Source organism: Abramis brama (assembly GCF_963993115.1).
Source record: "Abramis brama genome assembly, chromosome: 2".
Taxonomy (NCBI): Eukaryota; Metazoa; Chordata; class Actinopteri; order Cypriniformes; family Leuciscidae; genus Abramis; species Abramis brama.
In genome coordinates, this window is record NC_139964.1 from 62,412,811 (window position 1) to 62,434,483 (window position 21,673).

At 38.2% G+C, this 21,673-nt stretch overlaps 2 protein-coding genes across 2 annotated transcripts in view; both read right to left on the bottom strand.

Moving 5' to 3' along the window:
* The window catches only part of erbb4a (erb-b2 receptor tyrosine kinase 4a), a 185,134-nt gene extending 173,430 nt beyond the window's left edge, over positions 1-11,704 (bottom strand). Inside the window, exon 1 of the mRNA XM_084104152.1 lies at positions 11,377-11,704. Coding sequence (XP_083960278.1) covers positions 11,377-11,476 — 100 coding nt within the window. The 5' untranslated portion in view covers positions 11,477-11,704. The remainder of the gene's footprint in view (positions 1-11,376) is intronic.
* A 1,270-nt stretch (positions 11,705-12,974) lies between these two features.
* Positions 12,975-21,613, bottom strand: ube2f (ubiquitin-conjugating enzyme E2F (putative)). Its single transcript, XM_084094504.1, has 10 exons — positions 21,388-21,613; positions 19,575-19,724; positions 18,572-18,601; positions 17,643-17,708; positions 16,322-16,389; positions 15,580-15,650; positions 15,413-15,470; positions 14,583-14,615; positions 14,428-14,490; positions 12,975-14,313 (listed from the first exon to the last, which is right to left on the bottom strand). The coding sequence occupies exons 2-10, from the start codon at positions 19,690-19,692 to the stop codon at positions 14,263-14,265; spliced, it is 558 nt and encodes a 185-aa protein (XP_083950630.1). The 5' UTR covers positions 19,693-19,724; positions 21,388-21,613; the 3' UTR covers positions 12,975-14,262.
* Positions 21,614-21,673: the final 60 nt, after the last annotated feature.

The following is a 21,673-nucleotide window of genomic DNA, read 5'->3' on the forward strand; positions in this document are numbered from 1 at the left end:
CATATCAAAATGAGGGTCCTTTTGATTATTGGATCAGATTAAACAAAGCCGCTGACCTAGCTGAACAGCATCTTAAAAGTGAGGGCAGAACATTGCAAAACCGGGACATGGAGCTTGCAGTTATGTTCATACGTAATTGTCCTGATAAAGGTCTCTCCATGATGTTCTTGAGCAAACCACAGCGTGAGTGGACCGCTGCAGAGGTACAGGACCGCTTAGATGAATTTGTAAGAGACCGCAAAGTATACGAGTGTCAAGTCTCACAACAAACAGTTAGTCCTGTCATTCCTGATGTGGGTGGTACACCACCTGGTAGAACCCAAGTCCCAGTTGAGCCTGATAATCCAACATGTGAAAGTAACACAATGGATAGGATACTAAATATGCTGGAGAAAGCATTGACATGTAACGCACAGTCCTCCAAAGCAGTCGTGCATCGTAAACCGAATGTTAAGAGACCGCAGGTGTGTAGGGTCTGTCAGAGTCTTGACCACAGCACAGTTGCTCACTGTAGATTGCACAAATTGTGTTTCACTTGCTACCTTCCTGGACATACACGTGACATGTGTGAGATGTCTGCTTCACAGGTTAGACCGAACAGCTCGACTGCTGCTGTCGATGGTCACAGTCAAAAGCCCCCTCAGGGAAACTATTGAGCCTACATCTGGAGGAGGGCGATGGTAGGCACATGAGTTCAACCTCCTTTGATAGTGATGACATTGAGTCTGTATATGCTTTCGTTTGTGAAAATGTCCCAAAGTCTAACAAAGTAATCTTGCAAAACACCATGAGAACAGCTCAAAATGAAAGTTTGTTCTACACTAATATTTTAGTGCAGGATAAAGTTGAGTTGAAAGGAATGTTGGATACTGGGTCAATGGCGACTACCATCAGTGCTGCTATAATACCCATGTTAAAACAAGTAGGCGTGATGACAGATGACATGCTGGTTCCAGCGGATATTATTCTAGTGGGTTGTGGGGGTAAACAAACCAGTCCTTTAGGGCTATGCGATTTGAGACTTGAAGTTTATGGGTACAAGTTTTTAGTCCCAGTTCTGTTTGTTGAAGGACAGATTGATCCCATTGTTTTGGGTACTAATGTGCTTAAGCCACTTATACGACATTTCAAGTCAAATGATGGATTTTGGCGTGTTATGAGTAAGCCTGATGCACCGGGCCAGAGTGACAGTAGCCAGTTTCTTCGTCTTCTGTCTAACCTGGAGAGATGGCGTGGGGAGTCCATCCCAGACAAGGTCGGAACTTTGAAGTTGAAAGGTGCTGTAACTCTTCAGCCTATGACTGAACATTTGGTGTGGGGTCGTTTACCCACGGGTACCGTGTTATCAGCTGGCAGTACGGTTATCGTTGAGCCTTGTACATCACCATGTGTGAACAGACGGATAATGGTTGGGCGAATAGTTTCTCCATTGTGGGGAGATGGGTGGCTACCCATGAAGATTATCAACCCCACTAATGCAGAAATAACTCTACGCAGAAATTCGAAAATTGCAGATGTTTTTCCCTGCGTTGCTTTAGAGGATTTTGATCAGTTGTCCGACACTCTGACTGTTCATCAAAACGTGGGGAAAGTGCGAAGTTCCTGTGGTAGCCTCACTGCAAGAAGCGTGTGTAGTGACATCTGTGATGTGAATGATAAGCTGGAAAAGCTAGGGCTTAGCTCCATTCCAATTGGTGGCTGTGAAGTTTCTGTGCAGTGTAAAGAGAGACTTGTTGATTTGATTGGGGCCTATGAGTCTGTCTTCTCGAGAAATCATCTAGATTGTGGTGAGGCACAGGATTTCTGCCATCGTATTAGACTAACAGACGACCGACCATTCAGGTTACCATATCGTAGAATATCGCCTGCTCATTATCACAAATTGAAAGAGACCTTGGATGAGATGGAGGAAAAAGACATAATTCGTAAATCTTGTAGTGAATTTGCCTCTCCCTTGGTTCTCGTGTGGAAAAAGAACGGCGATCTACGAATCTGCACGGACTTCAGATGGCTTAATGCCAGAACTGTTAAAGATGCCCATCCGCTTCCACATCAGAGCGACGTCCTGGCTGCGTTGGGGGGAAACATGTTCTTTAGTACCATGGACTTGACGGCTGGCTATTACAACATACCCCTACATGAGCTTGACAAAAAGTATACTGCGTTTTCGTCACCGTTAGGATTGCACGAATACAATCGTCTCCCGCAGGGTCTGTGTAATAGCCCAGCCACGTTTATGCGAATGATGCTTACCATATTCGGTGACCAGAACTTTTTGAGTCTTCTGTGTTACCTTGATGATTTGTTGGTATTTGCGAAGTCTGAAGAAGAGAGCTTAGCCCGTTTGGAGATGGTATTTCAACGTCTGAAGGAGCATAACCTGAAACTTTCACCTTCAAAATGTCAGTTTTTGAGGCGCTCAGTTAAATTTCTAGGTCATGTAATTTCCCAACATGGAATTTCGAGGGATCCGGATAAAATAGAAGCGATAGTCAAGGTTGAAGAGGCTGATTTGATGGAGTTAGATGGTGTCACTCCATCTCCTTCCAAAATACGTTCCTTTTTAGGCATGGTTATCTACTACCAGCATTTTATTGAAAACTGTTCTGTACTGGCCAAACCCTTGTTTGCTCTGACTGGTGGTCAGAAAAGGCCTCGGCATTCAAAAAGTAGGAAAAGGCCTTCGCTGTCCCGCAAACTTGTCCCAAATGATTGGACTCAGGAGTGTAAACAGGCATTTCAGAATCTTAAGGCAGCACTCGTTGAGGAAGTACTTTTGGCTCACCCTGACTTTAGTAAGCCGTTCATTTTATCCGTTGATGCGTCTACATCTGGACTTGGTGCAGTATTGTCGCAAGTTCATCACAACAGTGACAGAGCACAACCAATAGCTTTTGCCAGCAAATCTCTAAATCATGCTCAGGCAAAATATCCAGCACATCGCCTTGAATTTTTCGCGATGAAATGGGCAATTTGTCATAAATTTAGCCATTGGTTGCGTGGTCACAGGTTCACTGTGTGGACCGACAACAATCCCTTGAAGTACATACTGACCAAGCCCAGGTTGGATGCCTGCGAGCAGCGCTGGGTGGCGCAGTTAGCACCGTTTGACTTCGACATCCAGTATATTCCAGGCCCTAGAAATGTGGTGGCTGATGCCCTCAGCAGAGAGCCTTTTGTGCAGTCAAAAATTTTGCACAGACTAACTAGAGCTCCTTACTCCACCCTTCTTAAGCAGGCAGACAATTTCAAAACGGATGAAGTTCAGAATATGTTTCGGCTCTCGGCGGAGCTTCCTGAGATGAGGGGTGTGACTGCTCAGATTGGCACTGGAGACGCTACCGTGAAAGCTGTGTGTACTACAGGAAGTGTACATGTGTGCAGTGATGAGGTTTCTGCTGTCATGCGGACACATCAGCATTGGGAAGACGCAGGTACTATAAGAGCTATTTCACATGTGCAGTACTTGGAATCTCTTGTCGCAGTGGGGCAGAACCCGGTTCCTGTTTTTACTCATGATGAACTTCTTACCAAACAAGTCAATGATGGTGTTGTGGGTCGGGTCAAGTTTTTCATTGACCGCGGTCGTCGCCCCTCTAGGCGCGAAAAAGTTCATGAATCACGTGGGACGTTAAGGATATTGAGACAGTGGGGTAAACTGACCACGCGCCTGGGGATAGTGTATCGTGTGTCCAAGCACCCAGTGACCAAACAGAAAGCTTACCAATATGTTGTGCCGGAATCGCTCCGAATGGCAGTATTGAAAGGCATTCATGATGATGCGGGCCATCAGGGTCAGCAGCGCTCATTGGGGTTGGCCAGACAGAGGTTTTATTGGGATACAATGGAGAAAGATGTCAAGGATTACGTACACAGCTGTAAGAGATGCATTGTGAGCAAAGCTCCAGAGCCTGAGGCTAGGGCCCCACTAGTTTCCATTACCACTTCGTCGCCACTCGAATTAGTCTGTATAGACTTTTGGTCAGCTGAAGACCACAACAATAAGTCTGTTGATGTTTTAGTAGTCACTGACCATTTCACGAAGTTGGCGTGTGCATATCCTTGTCCTAATCAGTCTGCGAAGACAGTGGCACGGGTTCTTTGGAATAACTTCTTTTGCGTGTATGGTTTTCCTGTTAGCATTCACTCTGACCAGGGCGCCAATTTTGAGAGTCTGTTGATTGCGGAGCTGTGTCAGTTGGCTGGTATTGACAAAACGCACACCACACCGTATCATCCGATGGGCAATGGCCAGGTGGAACGACTGAACCGTACTCTTGGTAACATGATCCGTGCACTGCCCCCCAGATCTAAAGTCAGATGGCCGCAAATGTTGAACACCTTGACTTTTGCATATAATTGTACAGTTCATGAAACTACGGGTTTTTCACCTTTCTTTCTCATGTACGGCCGTACTCCGAGACTACCCGTTGACCTGATGTTTGAACCTGTACTTTTGAGTGGAGAAACAGTTGACATTGATAAGTATGTGCAGTCACTCAAGCGAGACCTTTGTGAAGCTATGAAACTTGCACAGTCACATTCAGAAAAACAACAACACAAACAAGCAGAAATGTATAACAAAAGGAGTAAAGGACAGTCAGTTGACATTGGGCAAAGAGTTTTATTAGCCAACAAAGGCGAAAGAGGTAAAAAGAAACTGGCAGATCGTTGGGAGAGTACAGTTTATGTAGTGATTGACAAAAATCCCTCAATGAACACGTACAAACTCAGAAGCCCTTCTGGTGTTGTTAAAACTGTTCATAGGAATCTGATTATGCCGGTTGACTTTCTGCCTTTGCTTGATGCAGACGCTGTCGAGGAACAGTTATCCAGTGTGAGTGGTGATGAACCTGAGGACTTTAGTTTTGAGCAGCTTGCAGAAGAAAGGACTACTCAGTGGGTTGCTGACCTCTCTAGCAGCTCTGGTGGTTCTGTAGCATATAGAGATGAATTGGATGAGCAGAATGTGATGGGTGAGGAAACTGTTCGTGAAAGTGATGTTGTAGAAGTTGAGGGGGAGTTGGTAACATCTGCTACCAGTGAGTGTGATGTTACGGTTACTGGTGTTGACTTCCATGTGGGCGATGATAAACGCGGTTGTGACCTCTCTGAATTAAGGAATGGGAATCAGGATGATTCGGCGAAAGGTGTCAATTTGAGTGAGGAGAATGTCACTGAGATTGAGGCAGTTCACGAAGTAAGCCTGGTTAATGAGTCTTCCTTTTCTGTGCAACCATCTACCTTTGGAAAGGAGTTGCCAGTGGAAAGGCCTGATCAGAGTGAGGGTTATCGTACTAGACATGGCAGACTTGTAAAGCCGTTAAATAGGCTCATTCAGACTATGTCTAGTCAATTTGTTAAGAATCTTTTTGGGTAAAAAAAAAAAAAAAAAATGATACTATGAGTAATTGGTAGATGGTTACTTATTCTTGTATATATTTTTTTTGTTTTTTTGTTCTCTTGTTATGATTTCTATCGATACATTTTCTATTTTGTTCAAGAGGGTTAGGCTAATATGTAATAGTGTACAGTCTGTTAACACTAGTAAAGCCGTTAAATAGGCTCATTCAGACCGATATAGCCGTTAAATAGGCTCATTCAGACTGTCTATTCTTTTCTGTTTTCTATTTTGTTCAAGAGGGTTAGGCTAATATGTAATAGTGTATAGTCTGTTAAGACTAGTAAAGCCGTTAAATAGGCTCATTAAGACTAGTAAAGCCGTTAAATAGGCTCATTAAGACTAGTAAAGCCGTTAAATAGGCTCATAAAGACTAGTACAGCCGTTAAATAGGCTCATTCAGACTATATCTAACATATTTGTTGTCGATCTTGTTTGGAGAAAACGAAATGAGTTGATACAGAGTTCATGTCATTATTATTATTATTATTATTATTATTATTATTAATTTTTTTTTTCTTTTTCATTTCACACTTTAAATGTCCTTGGAAAAAAAGGAATAATGCACATTTGTGTGTAGTCTATGAAAATAGACAATTATGCAATCTTGGATGTAATCTGTCGATAAGATGTGTATATGGCATGTCTTCCTATGGTTAGGTAAAGGAGTAGCTAACCTTTGTCTTTCCTAGTCCTTCTGTGGACAGCAATAATGTTGGTAGACTTTCTTCAGTCTTCATGTTTGGGGGTTACACCTGATTGCTGAGTCCTCTAACTGTAGAGTTGAGTATTTTGGGCATGATTTTTTTTTTTTTTTTTTTTATTTTGTTTCTTTTTGATGTGTTACTCTTTTCATGATGTTACGTAAAATCTAGTGAAATCAGTGGGGGTGAGTGTAACGAGGTTAAAATGGTTTTATTTATTTCACAAGATTTTTCTGTTATTATACATTTAAGACTGTTCTACTATTATTTAAACAAGTGTTTATATTCATTAAATTCATTAAAAAGGGTCTGTAAAGAGGTGATGGTTCAACCGTTTCCTCCCCTCCTCTTAACAACAAAGTGGTTCGGTCCAGGCAGCTATATCCGCTGTATTGATCATTGAGCGGTCTTTTCTGCCTTTCTCCCGAACTGAGGTATGCTGTATTCCATGCAACCGATTAGGTGTTAGCATTGGTTGAAAATAAGTCACACACACGATGTTTAAGTTGTTTTTATTTATTTTATTCACAGATGTAATATGTATACAATATTTGGGAATGTTATTTTTTTGTTTGGCAGTGTCACTGTGATTGAGCTGAAGCTGGCGTGACGGCCTGTTAATCAAAATATATTCTCTTATGCAGGTATGCATTGACAAACCCTATTTTTGTGTTTAAGTTTATATGATCGGTTTTCATGTTTAAGTGTATGGAGTTACTGCGTTTTCTCCGTCTCTGTGCTTTTGTTTTCTTTGCTTTTTCTTTTCCATTGCTTTTCTGCCTTTCTCCCGAACTGAGTGTCACTGTGATTGAGCTGAAGCTGGCGTGACGGCCTGTTAATCAAAATATATTCTCTTATGCAGACCCAATCCGGCGCTCTCCTGTCTTCTTTTGCACTTAATTCACAACACAACGCAGACAGAAGCATACGGTTACACATGGTCCTACTCAACCTGCTCCGAGCGGGATTCGAACCGGCGTCTCCGGCATGGGAGGTTGGCACGCTAACAAGGACGCTAAAGACAGCCGCTAATGCGCCTCTTGAGATCAGGGGAGTGAGGTTTACATGAACAGCTCTTACTCTATGGCCTCCATTACACTCACCCCCTAAACCTCAATTCCATTCCGGTCACGGGTCCTACTCGGCCCGCTCCGAGAGGGATTTGAACCGTGGTCTCTGGCATGTGAGACAGGCACTCTAACAAGGACGTTAAAGACCAGTTTCTAGCGTCAGTCACTAAAGTGCCTCTTGAGGCCATGAGGCCTCTTACTAGCTTGCCTCCGTTACACATAGAAATGTGAATGATGATATTACTTTTTTTTAAGTGACCAGATACAAATTTCATTCTTTTTTTCTCAACAGACAAAAAAAAAAAAAAAAAAAAAAAATCACGAATCTACACAACAAAAGGAATCACACACATATACAATCAAAAATGACAGAAGTCATTTATAATGTCCCCAAAAAATCTGTTTCAAATAAATTCTGTTCTTTTGAACTTTCTAGTAATCAAAGAATCCTGAAAATGTTAAGCATTGCAACTGTTTTCAACACTGATAATAATAAGAAATGTTTCTTGAGCAGCAAATCAGCATATTAGAATGAACTAATTAAAGCAAAGTTTCATCATGCATTGCAGTAGAATGTTAATACAAGCAAACTATAAGTCTTCTAAGTAATTCCTTTGACAAAACCGCAGTTATTGCACAGGCACGAGGCATCACACCGCTGGTGCGATGGGACACATTTTATCTATGTTTAGAGATTCCCAAGAGTCTTTCTAATGCCTGATGCTCAAAAAGACAATGATAAACCTGCTTATTGGGCTTAAACACCTGTATAAACCAACAATCGTGCGCTCGCAGCTAAAGCCCAATAAGAAATGCAGGGCTGCATCACACACAGGATGAGGAGAAGACTAGCATTCCAGCTGACTGTGAGGGGCACGGAGCCAGAAGATGGGGGAGCGGATAGGGAGGGTGAAAGCAAGCCTAAAAGACTTGTAGAGAGAGAGAAGAGGAGGAGGGGGGTATTGGCAGGCCTATTGGTATAGGCCCGCAGGCATTTGTTTTCTGAGAGGAATTACAAGTGGAAGAGAAACAAACCCTACAGCCACTGAAAAGAAAATCCTCTCAGCTTTTTTTTGCCTTTCTGCCATTCTTAAAAAAAGGGGGGAGTCTGTGGATTACAACAGGCTTTATTGGTTTACTTCGTACTGAGAATCGGGAAATTGAAGATGTCATTCCCTCTTAAGAGCTAGGGACAATAAGAGGATGCTGAAAAAGAAGTCAACCATTTGCTCGGCATGAGCTCAGTTGAATAGAGAAAGAGGTTTTCTCACGGTTTTGCACACATGGGTCAAGGGCCAAAACGGCACCACAGTCAAATACTGATGAAAAGATAAACATATAATCTAACAGCAGATACAGCAAAACAGTTCAAGTTGAATCTTCTTGTTCATGAAAGAAAAGAAGGAAAGAAACACACTTTAAAAGTGCATGAGGCAAGAAACATTCCAAAGCACTTTGTTTTGAAGGCGTGGCCACAAGACTTTAATACACTACTGTTCAAAAGAAATGAATACTTTTATTCAGCAAGGATGCATTAAATTAATCAAAAGTGACAGTAAAGACATTTGGAATGTTTCAAAAGATTTCTGTTTCAAATAAATGCTGTTTTTTTAACCTTTCATCAAAGAATCCTGAGAAAAATGTATCACGGTTTCCTCAAAAATATGAAGCAGCACAACTGTTTTCAACATTGATGATAATAAGAAATGTTTCTTGAGCAGCAAATCAGCATATTATTATGATTTCTGAAGGATCATGTGACACTGAAGACTGGAGTAAAATCCAGCTTTGATCACAGGAATAAATTACATTTTAAAATATATTCAAATAGATACATTTAAACAATACTGTATGTTTGGTTCAATAATTTTGGAAGCCTTGGTGAGCAGAAGAGACTTCTTTTAAAAACATTAAAAATCTTACCGATCCCAAACTTTTGAAGGGCAGTGTATATAACTTGTGAATGGTACAGTAGTGTTAACTCTCCAGAACGTCTTGCCCCACTGATATCCGTAGCCATTTTTGCAAACTGGGGAACATGTCGAAACTATTGGCTGTGGTAACAGAGCTTAACTTCTGCTGCATTCAGCCAAACATCTCCATTCTACACTTCATTCCGATAGACCACTTTAGACATTCTACCAACTATAAGTACTGTAGCTTTGCAACTACATGTCAACTCTCATTAGAGTATTAGTAGACTGTTAGGTAAAGGTTAAGTTTAAGGTCAGTAGAATAAGTTGGTTGACATTTACTGCAGTTGCAAAGTTACTTATAGTCAGTAGAAGGTCTGTTGGGAAGCATCAAAATAAAGTGTTAGCAGATATTCTATTAAGAAGACAGTCTATTAATACGCTAATGACTGGTAGTTGACGTAGTAAAATTACTTATAGTTAGTACATTGTCTAAAGTGGACTATCGAAATAAAGTGCTACCTCATCTCCTTTTGTGTTCCACCAGTCACATGGGTTTTGAACAATATAAGTATATGAATTGTGGGTGAACTTTACAGATGTGTCTACATTAAGAGCAGCAGTATATAAACATCTTGATACCTATGATCAAAAGACCAGATGTGTGAGTAATTACTGTGAAGAAAATGCTTAATAAATACAGTGAATGTGATAAGCTGCTGAATTCTGCAACCTGATGCTATCCAATTAGAGGCTGCTATAAACAATCATTGCCTTTGTATTATAATATTCCACCAAGCAAGAAACTTTTTTTTTCTGTTCAGTTCACATCTAGACATCAGAGCAGTGACAACATTAATTAACAGGAAAGATTATCACTCCCTCAGCTCGCATGAACTCTCCAACCAAACTTAATTTGGCTTGAAGATGATTAATAATTTGATCATATTCTCAGGTCTACCAGCAGTAATTTTCTATCAAACTTAAATGTCAGATGGAAGCCTGGGTCAAATACGGTGCCATATGGTTCTCGACAGAGGTGTGAGCTGATGCATAATGAGAAGCATTTAAAGGACAGGTTTTTAAAACGATTTACCACAAAACCAGGCCTGCGAAACAATTAAAAATTTATGTTGAACAAATTTGCATGCACATTTTTTTTTTTTTAAATGAGCCCAAGCCACATTCCAGAGTGTTTCATAAAAAAAGATTTGCTACAGTCAGCATAGCTCAAATTGTTTAGAAAAACACTTAAATTAGCTTATAAATATTCAATGGCCTGATATTGTGCAGGTGCAGTAACCTTGAGCAGAAGAAACCAATGGACCCGTACCATCTAACATAATTTCCATTATGCATTATCCCATTATCTAGCAGTTAGTAGATTTGCTCCAAATAAAGTGAATAAAAAAAATAGCAGCATTCAACAAAGTAATTTTAATAAATTCAACTGATCCAGACTTCATAATTAATTAGATTTATAAATAATGACTTGTGAAAATATATAAATTATCAAAATAATATATGAATAATAAAATTATTTTAAAAATCTATAATAATGATGATAAGGATGATAATGTCTATAATAATAATGTGGGATTTTTAATGCCGAATTCTTTCAGGGAAAAATGGAAATATCGATGTATGCATCATAAGGTTCCGAGCGCTTCCGCAGTCATTACACATCATGGAAAAAGATGCGTAAAAACGCACGGCTCCGCGCTTCAGCTGCCCTGCCGTTAATCGGTTGACTGCCACCATCGTGTGGAGAGATCGAGGATGAAGTAACTTAACTGCTCGTTTACACTTCAAAAATCAAGAATCAGCCAAGAAACAAGATCATTTAAAAATAGACGGAATGAAACATATCCGTATTCAAGCACGTAACCGTGTGCGCAAGTAACAGTGTGCGCAAACGCGCAATGGCGGTGCAAATAGTGATTTCTCATCACCAGTGGATTTCTGATGTCAGTCTTCCATACATCTCTGACGAATGCTTTGACATCTTTTGATTGATAAGGATCCTTATGCACAAATATAAATGAAGCTGCGGCAGTATCACGAATTGCTCTCGGATGTAATGTGGACACTTGGAGTTTGGCACAGAAGTATTTGTGCTGCCCAAGTCAGAATAAACGATCGCTGGGAGTTTACGGGTTGAAAAATGTTGAATGCACTGACACGTGTCCATATATTAAATAAAATGCTATACCAGAACACAAAGCTATCCAATAAGACTGATATGAAGGATGGATAAGCACTTTTACGCACGGGAGTTGGACGCTCACCTGACTGCGAGGTGCACAGGGGAACAATCACAGCAGTGAGGATGAGGACGATGATGATTTCAGATCGCATTTTGATCATAGGAAGAGGCTGCATATCCATTTCTTCACATGTCCACTCCAATGTCCCGTTGGCGAGCTGTCAATTGTCTTTCAGCCTGTGCGTCTTTGCGCAGCTGTTCACATAGAGCGCATGATCTGGAGTTGAGCCTTGTTTTAAGTCTGCAAGTAAAACTGGATCAGTTCATTAAATGACAAGAGGTGAACGTGAGTTATTCCTGGTCTAAATGTGACTGCGTTTGGACTGTCAGCACTCTACGCTGAATTCCGGACCGAGTTACTGTCTCCGTGCTCGGGCGCGCGCCTTGAGCGCTTGAACACCGCCCTCCTAAGCACTTATTGGACAGAAGTGTGAATTAATTAAGGTGAGGCACGCCCCCAAACACAAACCTGTTTTGTGTGTGGGTTTTAGTTTTTACTACTGTGTTCGAAGTCGTAGTTTGAACGGAATGAACATTTAATTCCACGTACACATCCCCAAGACTCGTAACTGCAATAAGCTAAAATATTTGTAATTAATCTATTATTTTCCATATCTCAATGCTTTTTAGACTTGGTACCATGGTAATACAGCGTTTCTTGGCCATGTACGAGAACGACTTGGTATTCCATGAAGTATCATGTATCATGGTATACAGATTAGTGGCATTCATTACGTGCTTTAGCACATGGTTATTTCTTAACGGTACAGTACTTTGTAAGGGTTAGAGTTATTTTATTTTTATTTATTTTTGCCATTTTTATTTGAATATGTGTGTGGCCAAGTGCCTTTATACACATGTACAAGCACTTTTTTTTTTTCTTTTGCGACAATAGCGCCATCTGGTGCAAAGATGAAGACAAACACACTTTGTTTGGTACAGCATTCTACTCATACTAATTCCGTTGTAGGGTGAATTCTGGATTGCAATATACTTTTTAAATCACCCTATAGAGTATACCTATCGTGCATAGTAAGATAATTGTTGTATGCATAGGCAATGCATTTGCAAAAATGTGCAGTGTACAACAGAGACCACTACAGTGGATGCAGTACTGCAATTTGATAGCAATTGCCATCAACATTTCCAGTGTAATTGGAGAACTAGACAAAATACTTTTCTTTTTTTTTGGACAAATCTCACTATTTGATCTGACTGCAAAGAGTTAAAACATTTTTACACAAAATTGGACTAAAATAATGCAGTAGGCAGTACAAACATAGCCCTAGTAAGCTTCCTATTTTTGGCATCATAGGCAAATTTGCATTATATAATGCCTAAGAATGTATCTAGGTAAGAAGCTCACTATGTTTTGAGCCAAAACCAATGTTAACAGACAAGCGGCATATTATTTTCCAATCATAGCTCTAGTGTGCCAAGTATCTAGACAGCAGTTTTGGGCAATAAAGGCAAATTCACATTATATAATGCCTGAAAATGCCATCTAGGTAGGCAGCTCACTAGATTTTAGGGCAAAGCCAGTGATAATCTATGCACAAAGCTCTTAAGAGAACAAATTATGATAGCAAACTGTAGAAGTTTACACACAAATTACTACAATTCTTTACTTAGTGGTAGAATTCCTCTTTAATATACTTTACAAATGGATATACACCCCTGAAGAGAGAAAAAAAATCAAATTAAATAAAGTAAATCCTCACTAATTGAACAGGCTTTATGGCTGAGCAGTTCAGTAGCCCAGTGCATGCTACCAAATCAGACATGTATTAAAATCCCAGTCTCTCTCGCTCAAACACACGCACTCTCACACAAACACAGTACTAGCATACAGGTATTCTTGTGTACATGCACACATCGGTAAAGCTGAACGTGTATACACTGACAAAAATGCATACGAGAGCAAGGCTGAATCTCACCTGCACATCCAGAACATGTCCGGGTCATATTTCACTCCAAAATCAAAAGCAATAAGAAGATATATTTTCCATTTAATATTATTTGATGATAATTATGCATAATTTTCTCAAAATTTCCTAATGAAAAAAATCGAAATTCGAAGGAAAACATACATAATTCATCATCAAAAAGAGTTGCAACTAAAAAAAGCGTTATCAGCACATCCTAATTTTACGCTAAATAGATTTCCTTTGATTTCAAGTGTAAAATGCGAGCTGGACATTCGTGAGATTCACACATCTCACAGATTTGAACTGAAACAGTTTCAGAACTCATTCATTTGCATGTGTGATACGGAGTCATCTGATGCAGTGATTTTACATGAGGGGAGGTGCCGAGTTACAAGAAATGGCTTTACAGAAACCGCCCAGAAATCCACCGGCGTATTCTGCGGGACATCAGTGCTATATGCTCTCGCGCATTTCCTCATCGGTGGACTCCTCCCCCAGAGCGAATGAACCAATGGAACTTTGGGATTTCTATGACATCACTTATGAACAAATTCATGAAGCAGGCTGCAGAAGTTGGCTTACAACGTATGTTCAGTTATATGTGGCAAAAACACAGAGGCACTAGCATAGGAGGTGACATCAGAGAGGTTACACGTCCTCCTTTTCATGATCACCATCTTTGTACTTGTTTTTTTCTTTTCTTTTTGTGTGGGGGGAGTAAAAGCAATCTTGATTGAGAAGAACCAGCGAGAGTGTCCGCTTCGAAATAAAAATCCCACAGAAATGGACAGTAAGGCCCACATCCCCCCTCCCAAATCTTTGCTCAGGGACTCATGGCGTCATTCATTACACATTTTAACTTTCTTCTTTCCCCAAGTATGTTTTAATAGTTTGCGATTTTGTCTCTGTTGCAGTCTGAATCGACGTACATCTGCAAAGTCACATGCATGTGAGAGTGGCTCACGTGGCAAACAGAGACATCATCTTGCATAGTTTTTGATGAAGTCCTGAACTTTGTTCCTGAAATCCTCCTAAAACAGGAAGCATTAAAGAAATCTTTCTTTAGCCATTACGTTTCCAAAAGACTGTGTCAATAGAATTGTTTGGAAGCGTGTTTAAATGCGTGATGTGTGCTGGTGTTCTACCTTGTCCCGTAAATGATGCTCTGCTGCATCTATATTCAGTGGGTCATCAAAGTTAAGAAGATCCTGTGAGAGAAACGACACATCTATTGGTTTTCACACTCAAAATTGAAAACTGATTATCTAAGATCTTTCTTGAAGATAGCATGTGTACTTACAGTAAAGAGTGAATTCAGTCCCCATACTACATCCTGAAGACATAAAAATGGGTGGGGAAAATAATGCAGATTAGCCAACACAGAAACTTGCCATACAAACATCACTTTATTTGTAATAAATAAAGATATGAACTAATATTATATATTTAAATATACAGTCATACTAAGTCTAATATTTACATTATTTATCATAGTGATATGCATTTTCTGAAGAAAACACTGATGCTTCCGATGCAAAACTATAAAATGGTATTTAAAATAAAATAAAAATATAATATAAAATATTTAAAATAAAAGGAAGAAAGAAAGAAAGAAAGAAAGAAAGAAAGAAAGAAAGAAAGAAAGGAAGGATGAAGCAAAGGAGGAAAGAAAGAAAGAAAGAAAGAAAGAAAGAAAGAAAGAAAGAAAGAAAGAAAGAAAGGAAAGAAGGAAGGAAACATGAAGCAAAGGAGGAAAGAAAGAAAGAAAGAAAGAAAGAAAGAAAGAAAGAAAGAAAGAAAGAAAGAAAGAAAGAAAGAGAAGGAAGGAAGGAAAGAAAGAAGGAAACATGAAGCAAAGGAGGAAGAAAGAAAGAAAGAAAGAAAGAAAGAAAGAAAGAAAGAAAGAAAGAAAGAAAGAAAGAAAGAAAGAAAGAAAGAAAGAAAGAAAGAAAGAAAGAAAGGAAAGAAGGAAGGAAACATGAAGCAAAGGAGGAAAGAAAGAAAAAGAAAGAAAGAAAGAAAGAAAGAAAGGAAGGAAGGAAGGAAGAAAACATGAAGCATTTCAATAGAGTTCCGCTTGGTAAACACTTTAATGAATTTCCCAAGATGCATTACAAAAACAGAAATTACCTTTAGTGTACGGGTGGGTGCCCATCCAGTACCGTCAATTGAATGCTCTCGCAACAAACTTGAATACATGAATACAATATCAGTTAAAGAACATAAAAATAATCAAAACAATGTGGAGTCTAACACATTAAGACATGTGAATACATAACAGACATATATATCTATACCTCAGGCAGATCTCTCCGGTTTCTGCAATGTTTGGGTGCCATATTCTAGTCATGCACTTGACTTTAGGAGGCTGTGAAAAGCAGAACATGGTTAGTTCTATTACAGCCCTAGCTGGGGTGCATCTAACAGAGATCACTATAAACAAGTCTATATCCAATCGATCTGCTTCATCACACGCCTTTTCAAAATTGACAACATTGTCATCTGTATTCCAGACTGGGAATACAGATGCAGTAATAATGTACAGTATGTGAAAAACAATGCGTATTTGAACATTAAAGCATATTAACCTATTCTATTACACCCAATACACAAAATAATGAACTTTTAAAAAAGCATTGTTTGACCCCTTTAATATGAATTACTATAAATGACTTCTAGTCATTATAATGCAGCTAGGTTTTTATATAATCATGGAGGTTTGTATAATGCTTTGCTTAATGCCTTTCGCCTCCATAATATTTCATGAATTTGGGTCCATGTCTGGATCTCTGCACAGCCTTTACAGGGCTATTCCAGTGCTCTAAGGTCAAGGATGGGTTGTGTTATACATGTGTGTATTTGTGTGGGTACACTCAGGCTGCTATTTTACTGAATTCAGACACTGCAAAACATCGGTAATGCCCGCAAACATCTATTTAACGGCCCCGCTTACAAATGGACTAATAAAATCATCATTGCAGTGCAAGTGAGTAAGTGTGGCATTACCTCATTACTTCATGATATGTTACAGGCACTTACCACCATATTATAGGCTTCAAGAACTTCAATCTCAAACTGAAACTTTCCACCAAGGTAATAGCCTTCATCTGAAGAGATGTTTTGTGGAAATGGAAGGTTATATTTTCACTAGCACAGTACAAAACATTTGACAGATACTAGCAATGTAAAAAAAAAAAAAAGATGAGCAGAGGCCTATTCATACCAAGGGCCCTATTTTAACAACCTGAAACGCAAGTATCAGACGCGAAACGCAAGTAAATTTGTGGGCGGGAATCTGTTGCTATTATACCGGCGGGATAAATGACTCTTGCGCCCGGCGCAAATCGAAAATGGGTTGGTCTGAAGTAGCTACATTACTCATGGGTGTGGTTTGGGCGTAACGTGAAATAAACCAATCAGAGCATCATCTCACATTCCCTTTAAGAGCAGGTGTGCTTGTTCCTTGGCGGCTTGCTATTATAACGGCGGATTTGCCAGGCGCGCGCCAGGAGCGGTTCACAGCCGAGGAGACCGACGCTCTCGTCAAGGCCGTAAAACACAGCGAAGTTACATTGGGGATGGAGAAACCCACCCAAATTAGCTTCGGTTAAACAGGCGTATAATAATTTGGGTAAATGTGTAAGCTAGATTTATGCCTATTTTTTCACGTCTTCATGGACACCACAATGATTTCCCTCGTGTGGTAATATTTTTCCTTGTAATAATGCATGATTTGCAAAAATGAAAACTGCTGCTTCTGTGTAGATGAGAGAAACAAAGTGTATGCGCGTTGTGCACACGCTACATTATGGCCAAGCATGCGCCCTTAAAATAGCATATGAACGCGCCACTGACTTTAGGTTTTTCCTGGTCTGTGGCGGAATTGTTTTCTAAACCTGCAAAATAGCACCAGGGAACGTTTGTGCCGGAACACGCCTCCTCTTTTCGCTGAACCGCCCCCTGGAGCGCAAGTTCATTCCCTAATTTACCGACGTGCATCTGTGGAGGGAAAAGTCCGCTGTATGCGGGTGCAAAATAGGAATGATACATGCGTCGATGGACAAAGTCAATTGCGCTGGGTGCAAGATAGGGCCCCAAGAGTGACAAAAAACAACGTGAATCATATCTGAAAATTAGCAAACGATATTTGTTGTTTGTTTGGTCTTCTGGTTCCAGACACATGAACCGTGAAACAACAAAAAATAGATTATAAATGTTTTATTTCAAATACTTGTGATCTGTGAGAAAAGGCCTTAATATTGTGTATGGATAGGTCAACTGAACTCTTTTACACTGTTCAACAGCATTTGCATTTAATGGATGTTAACAATTGAACCTTTTTAAAAGAGGTCAGAATTACCTGGAGAAATGGCCAACTGGAAGTGATGGAGTTTGTTTTCATCAGGAAATGTAACTTTACAGGTATCTGCAGATAGAATAATAGTTCATAATCACAAATATATATACATTTACATCTGTATTACAACTGACAGATCCAAACAGATTTGTATCATGAAAAAAAATAATGTATTTTTTATCATTTTAAAATGTTTCCAGCAATGTATGAAAGAAGCAGCATTAGGGATGCACCGAAATCATACAATAAATCATACAAAAATCATGTTATGGCCAATAACTAATAAATGGCCGCTATTCAAACTCAAACTCATATTTTGTCAAAAGAAATTAAAATAATCACAAAAAACTAAAAGCAATCATTTTAAATGCTACAGGGCATAACAACATTATAATGTATAGTGTGAAAAATTATATTTATTTAAAGATTTATATTTAACAGTTATTCATTCTTTTCAAGATTAGATGACAACAAAATCTAAAAATAAAATAAAGAGCAATATAATTTTAGATATACAAACAAACAATTATATATACAGGTGAAACTCGAAAATTTAGAATATTGTGCAAAAGTTATAATTTTGATGATTATGGCTTATAGCTTATGAAAACCCCAAAATTGAAAATCTCAGAAAATTAGAATATTGCATGAAATCAATAAAAAAAAAAGGATTTTAAATAAAGAAATGTGGCCCTCTGAAAAGTATAATCATGCATATGTATATAGTTATATATACTAAATATATTAGTTTCACCTTTTAATTTGAACTACTGAAATACACAAACTTTTGCACGATATTCAAATTTTTCGAGTTTCATCTGTATAATATATATATATATATATATAGGTTTGTCAATCTAGAATTATATATAGCAATAACTGATATGGTATCAATTTACTTGCACAAAATGTCCTGGATAAGATATACTCACTTGGAAGGTTGGTCTCAAGTTCTGCAACCTCTGTAAACACAAACCAAAACATGAGTGTTCAAAACTGATGGGTGACAGACTTATGAAACCAGCTTTTACTAACCAGTACATAAACAGATGTTTTAGATTTAAAAATTTCCTTTATTACTGGAATCCTTCCCTGGATTTGTTTATTATTGGAATTCTTGTTTATGAAGCACTGATACAAGACACATATATGAAAGAAAAAGCATATATATGACCACCAGCTATATATGGGAAACTGCATTCTCTCAATACCATCTCTAAATGTTCAGTTGGGACGGATCTAATGGCCTCACTGATTCACAAAAATAGCCCGAGTGTTTGACTGCGGATGGGAACGGCTTTTTTACGCTGCTGGTAATGGCATACAGACTCCTCCTCTCAGTCTGATATAAATAGTTTACTGCTTTCCTGATCTGGCCTGCATCACATCACCTTACTGCCACCACAACTGCCAGCAGACAGTCACTGCACAACACAACACAACACAACACAACACAACACAACATGCTCTCTGGATTTAGACCTGCTCTTCTCTTTCAAAAAGTTTGAGTGTCGACAGAGTGTCGTTCATGATCCAATTACAATGCGAGTTGAATCATGATAAATAGAATACATTTATTTTCAGAGACAACAAAGACAAAAAAAAAATCTTAGAGATTCAAATGTAGACAGACAGACAGATAATAGTTCAAAAAGTGTCAAAATGATTCTTAAACAAATCTTTTTCTTTTTTTTTTAAACCAATAATTCAATGCACAAAACACGTTGTCGGTACAAAACACGTTTTAATTTAGTTCAGTAAAAATATGCGTAATCTGGTTTCTTTAACCTTGTGTTATTTTTTTAGTAGTATGTAGTATGTCCTGTTCTTGTGTAACTGCCTAATATGTATGTGACCTTTTCAGAACAGACCTAAAAATGGGTTGTGAACCAGCAGGCTCTAGTGTCATGATCATGTTTGGTCAGTGATTCGTACCTTTGATGAGCAGTCGATCTCTGATGGACACTCTATGAGAGGCATCATTAGAGCCTGCAGAGGTTCGGCCGGCCCTCATGCCTTCCTCCCTCTTCAGCTTACTGGCTAACGTCAGCATACCAGCACACCAACATACACACGCTCACACACCTGTGACCAACACAAATACACACGATGATGGTGAACACTATTTTAGTTAACTAAACATGGCACTTGAAATAAATGTTAACTGAAATAAACTAAACTAAAAAGAACTTATTTTATTCATTTTATAACTTAATTTAGTTTAACTTGACGTTTCTAAAATAAAATAAACAAAATAACATTTTTTTTAATAAAAATTCATTTAAAAAAAATTAGACATAAAAAACAGAAACATTTATAAAATGACAGACATTATTACTTTAAATTTTACATTTAACAGTTAAATGCCTTCCAAGTGCAATACCCCACTTTTTTGTGCAGTATCCTTGTAAAATTTTGTCCTATTTATTCACATTATCATTCACAATAATGTGAATATGTTCAGCATCTGTAAATGTTTATTCTGAATAACCCTTGGCAACAGAGCTCTTTCTGATTCTGACATTATTTCTGTTTGGGCCCAATTTTGTATGTTTTCTGCAAAATATTTACAATGATAATCATATGTTATATATATATATATATATATATATATATATATATATATATATATATATATATATTATTTTTTATTTTTTTTTATTTTTTTTTTAGCCAAAATACAAGTTACTAAATTATTAAAATTATAAACCAATTATTTTGCCATTCATATTCTTTTAATAGGTTCCTCGAACTCAACAAGCATGTATTATTGAAGCTTTAATTCTCTGTTGTTTTATTACAAAGAATGCATAAACTTGTATTTGTATAAAGCAAGAATACATTTTAGAAAAATACAATTGAACACATTTTTAAATAATAATAACAGTGTGCATATCAATCATAATTTATTCATGTTTTTTGTATTCTGAAACAAGCAGCTACTGTATTGTAAATACAGTATTATTATTACTATTATTATTATTAAGTGTGCAAATGTAAACTATATGTCATCACTTCCTTGTTCCTCTTAAACAACAACAATGATATTGTGAGAAAAAAAACAGACTCGCCAACTATTTTACTACATATTCTGCTACAGATATTGTATTACATGTAACGTTATATAACAAAGGGACATAATGAAATAATGTGAAATAATGTGAAATAATCAAGCACCATGGTATTACCATGTTTTGGTGACCTGGCTTCACGGTAATATCATACAACTGACATGTACTACAAAATCCACAATAGCAATACCATGTTTTATAAACAAGCACTGTGGTAATATCATGGTATACTTGGAATACCATGTAAATACCCTGGTATGGGAATAGGGTAATCTGTCTGTACAAATGAATAAATCAAAGTACCATGGTACCATCTGTTACCATTAGTCTGGTAACGTTACCTTTATACTATATACCTAAATATATAAAGCAATATTAAACCTCCTAAAGCATGTATATATTGTAGAGACTACAATACGCGTATCAGATGCAGATGTTATGAAATTAAACAATACAAACTTTCATAATCATCAGTTACCGGTTCGGTTTGAGCCGTTATTGTGCTAACATGTTCATTCGCAGCTACACTTTAACCCCCATCACACAGTGCATTATTTATCCTGGATGTGAGATGACTATCTGGTAATATACTGAAATGTAGGGACTAAAATATCTTTACATTCATAATACAACTAAAAAAATGTCAATAACTCGGCTGCGATCGATATTACACTTACCTGCCGCTGTCAGAGTCACCGAACTGTCCCGTTTACATCATAATCAGGATATTCCAAATGAATTTCACGCCGTTTCCCCCCAAATAACTTTTATGTAAATCACGATGAAAGTCGTTAAAAGAAATATAATTGAGTGGAATACTTCGCGGATTAGTTCCGTTGAGTTGAATGATTTCCGCTGCCTGAGAGGTTTAGAAGCCGGAAGTAGTTCCGTTCATTTAAAAACAAAGTCCGTGTGGAATCAAACGCCACAAATAACATTTCCGCCCTTTTTCTGCAAAGCCAA

Excerpts from the sequence above, each read along its gene's own strand:
- ube2f (XM_084094504.1), bottom strand. The coding sequence starts at position 19,692 with ATGCTGACGTTAGCCAGTAAGCTGAAGAGGGAGGAAGGCATGAGGGCC. Across the intron at positions 15,471-15,579 it reads ACCGGAGAGATCTGCCTGAG|TTTGTTGCGAGAGCATTCAA; the intron begins GTATAGATATAT and ends CATGTATTCAAG. Across the intron at positions 14,491-14,582 it reads GACTGAATTCACTCTTTACT|GATCTTCTTAACTTTGATGA; the intron begins GTAAGTACACAT and ends TTTCTCTCACAG.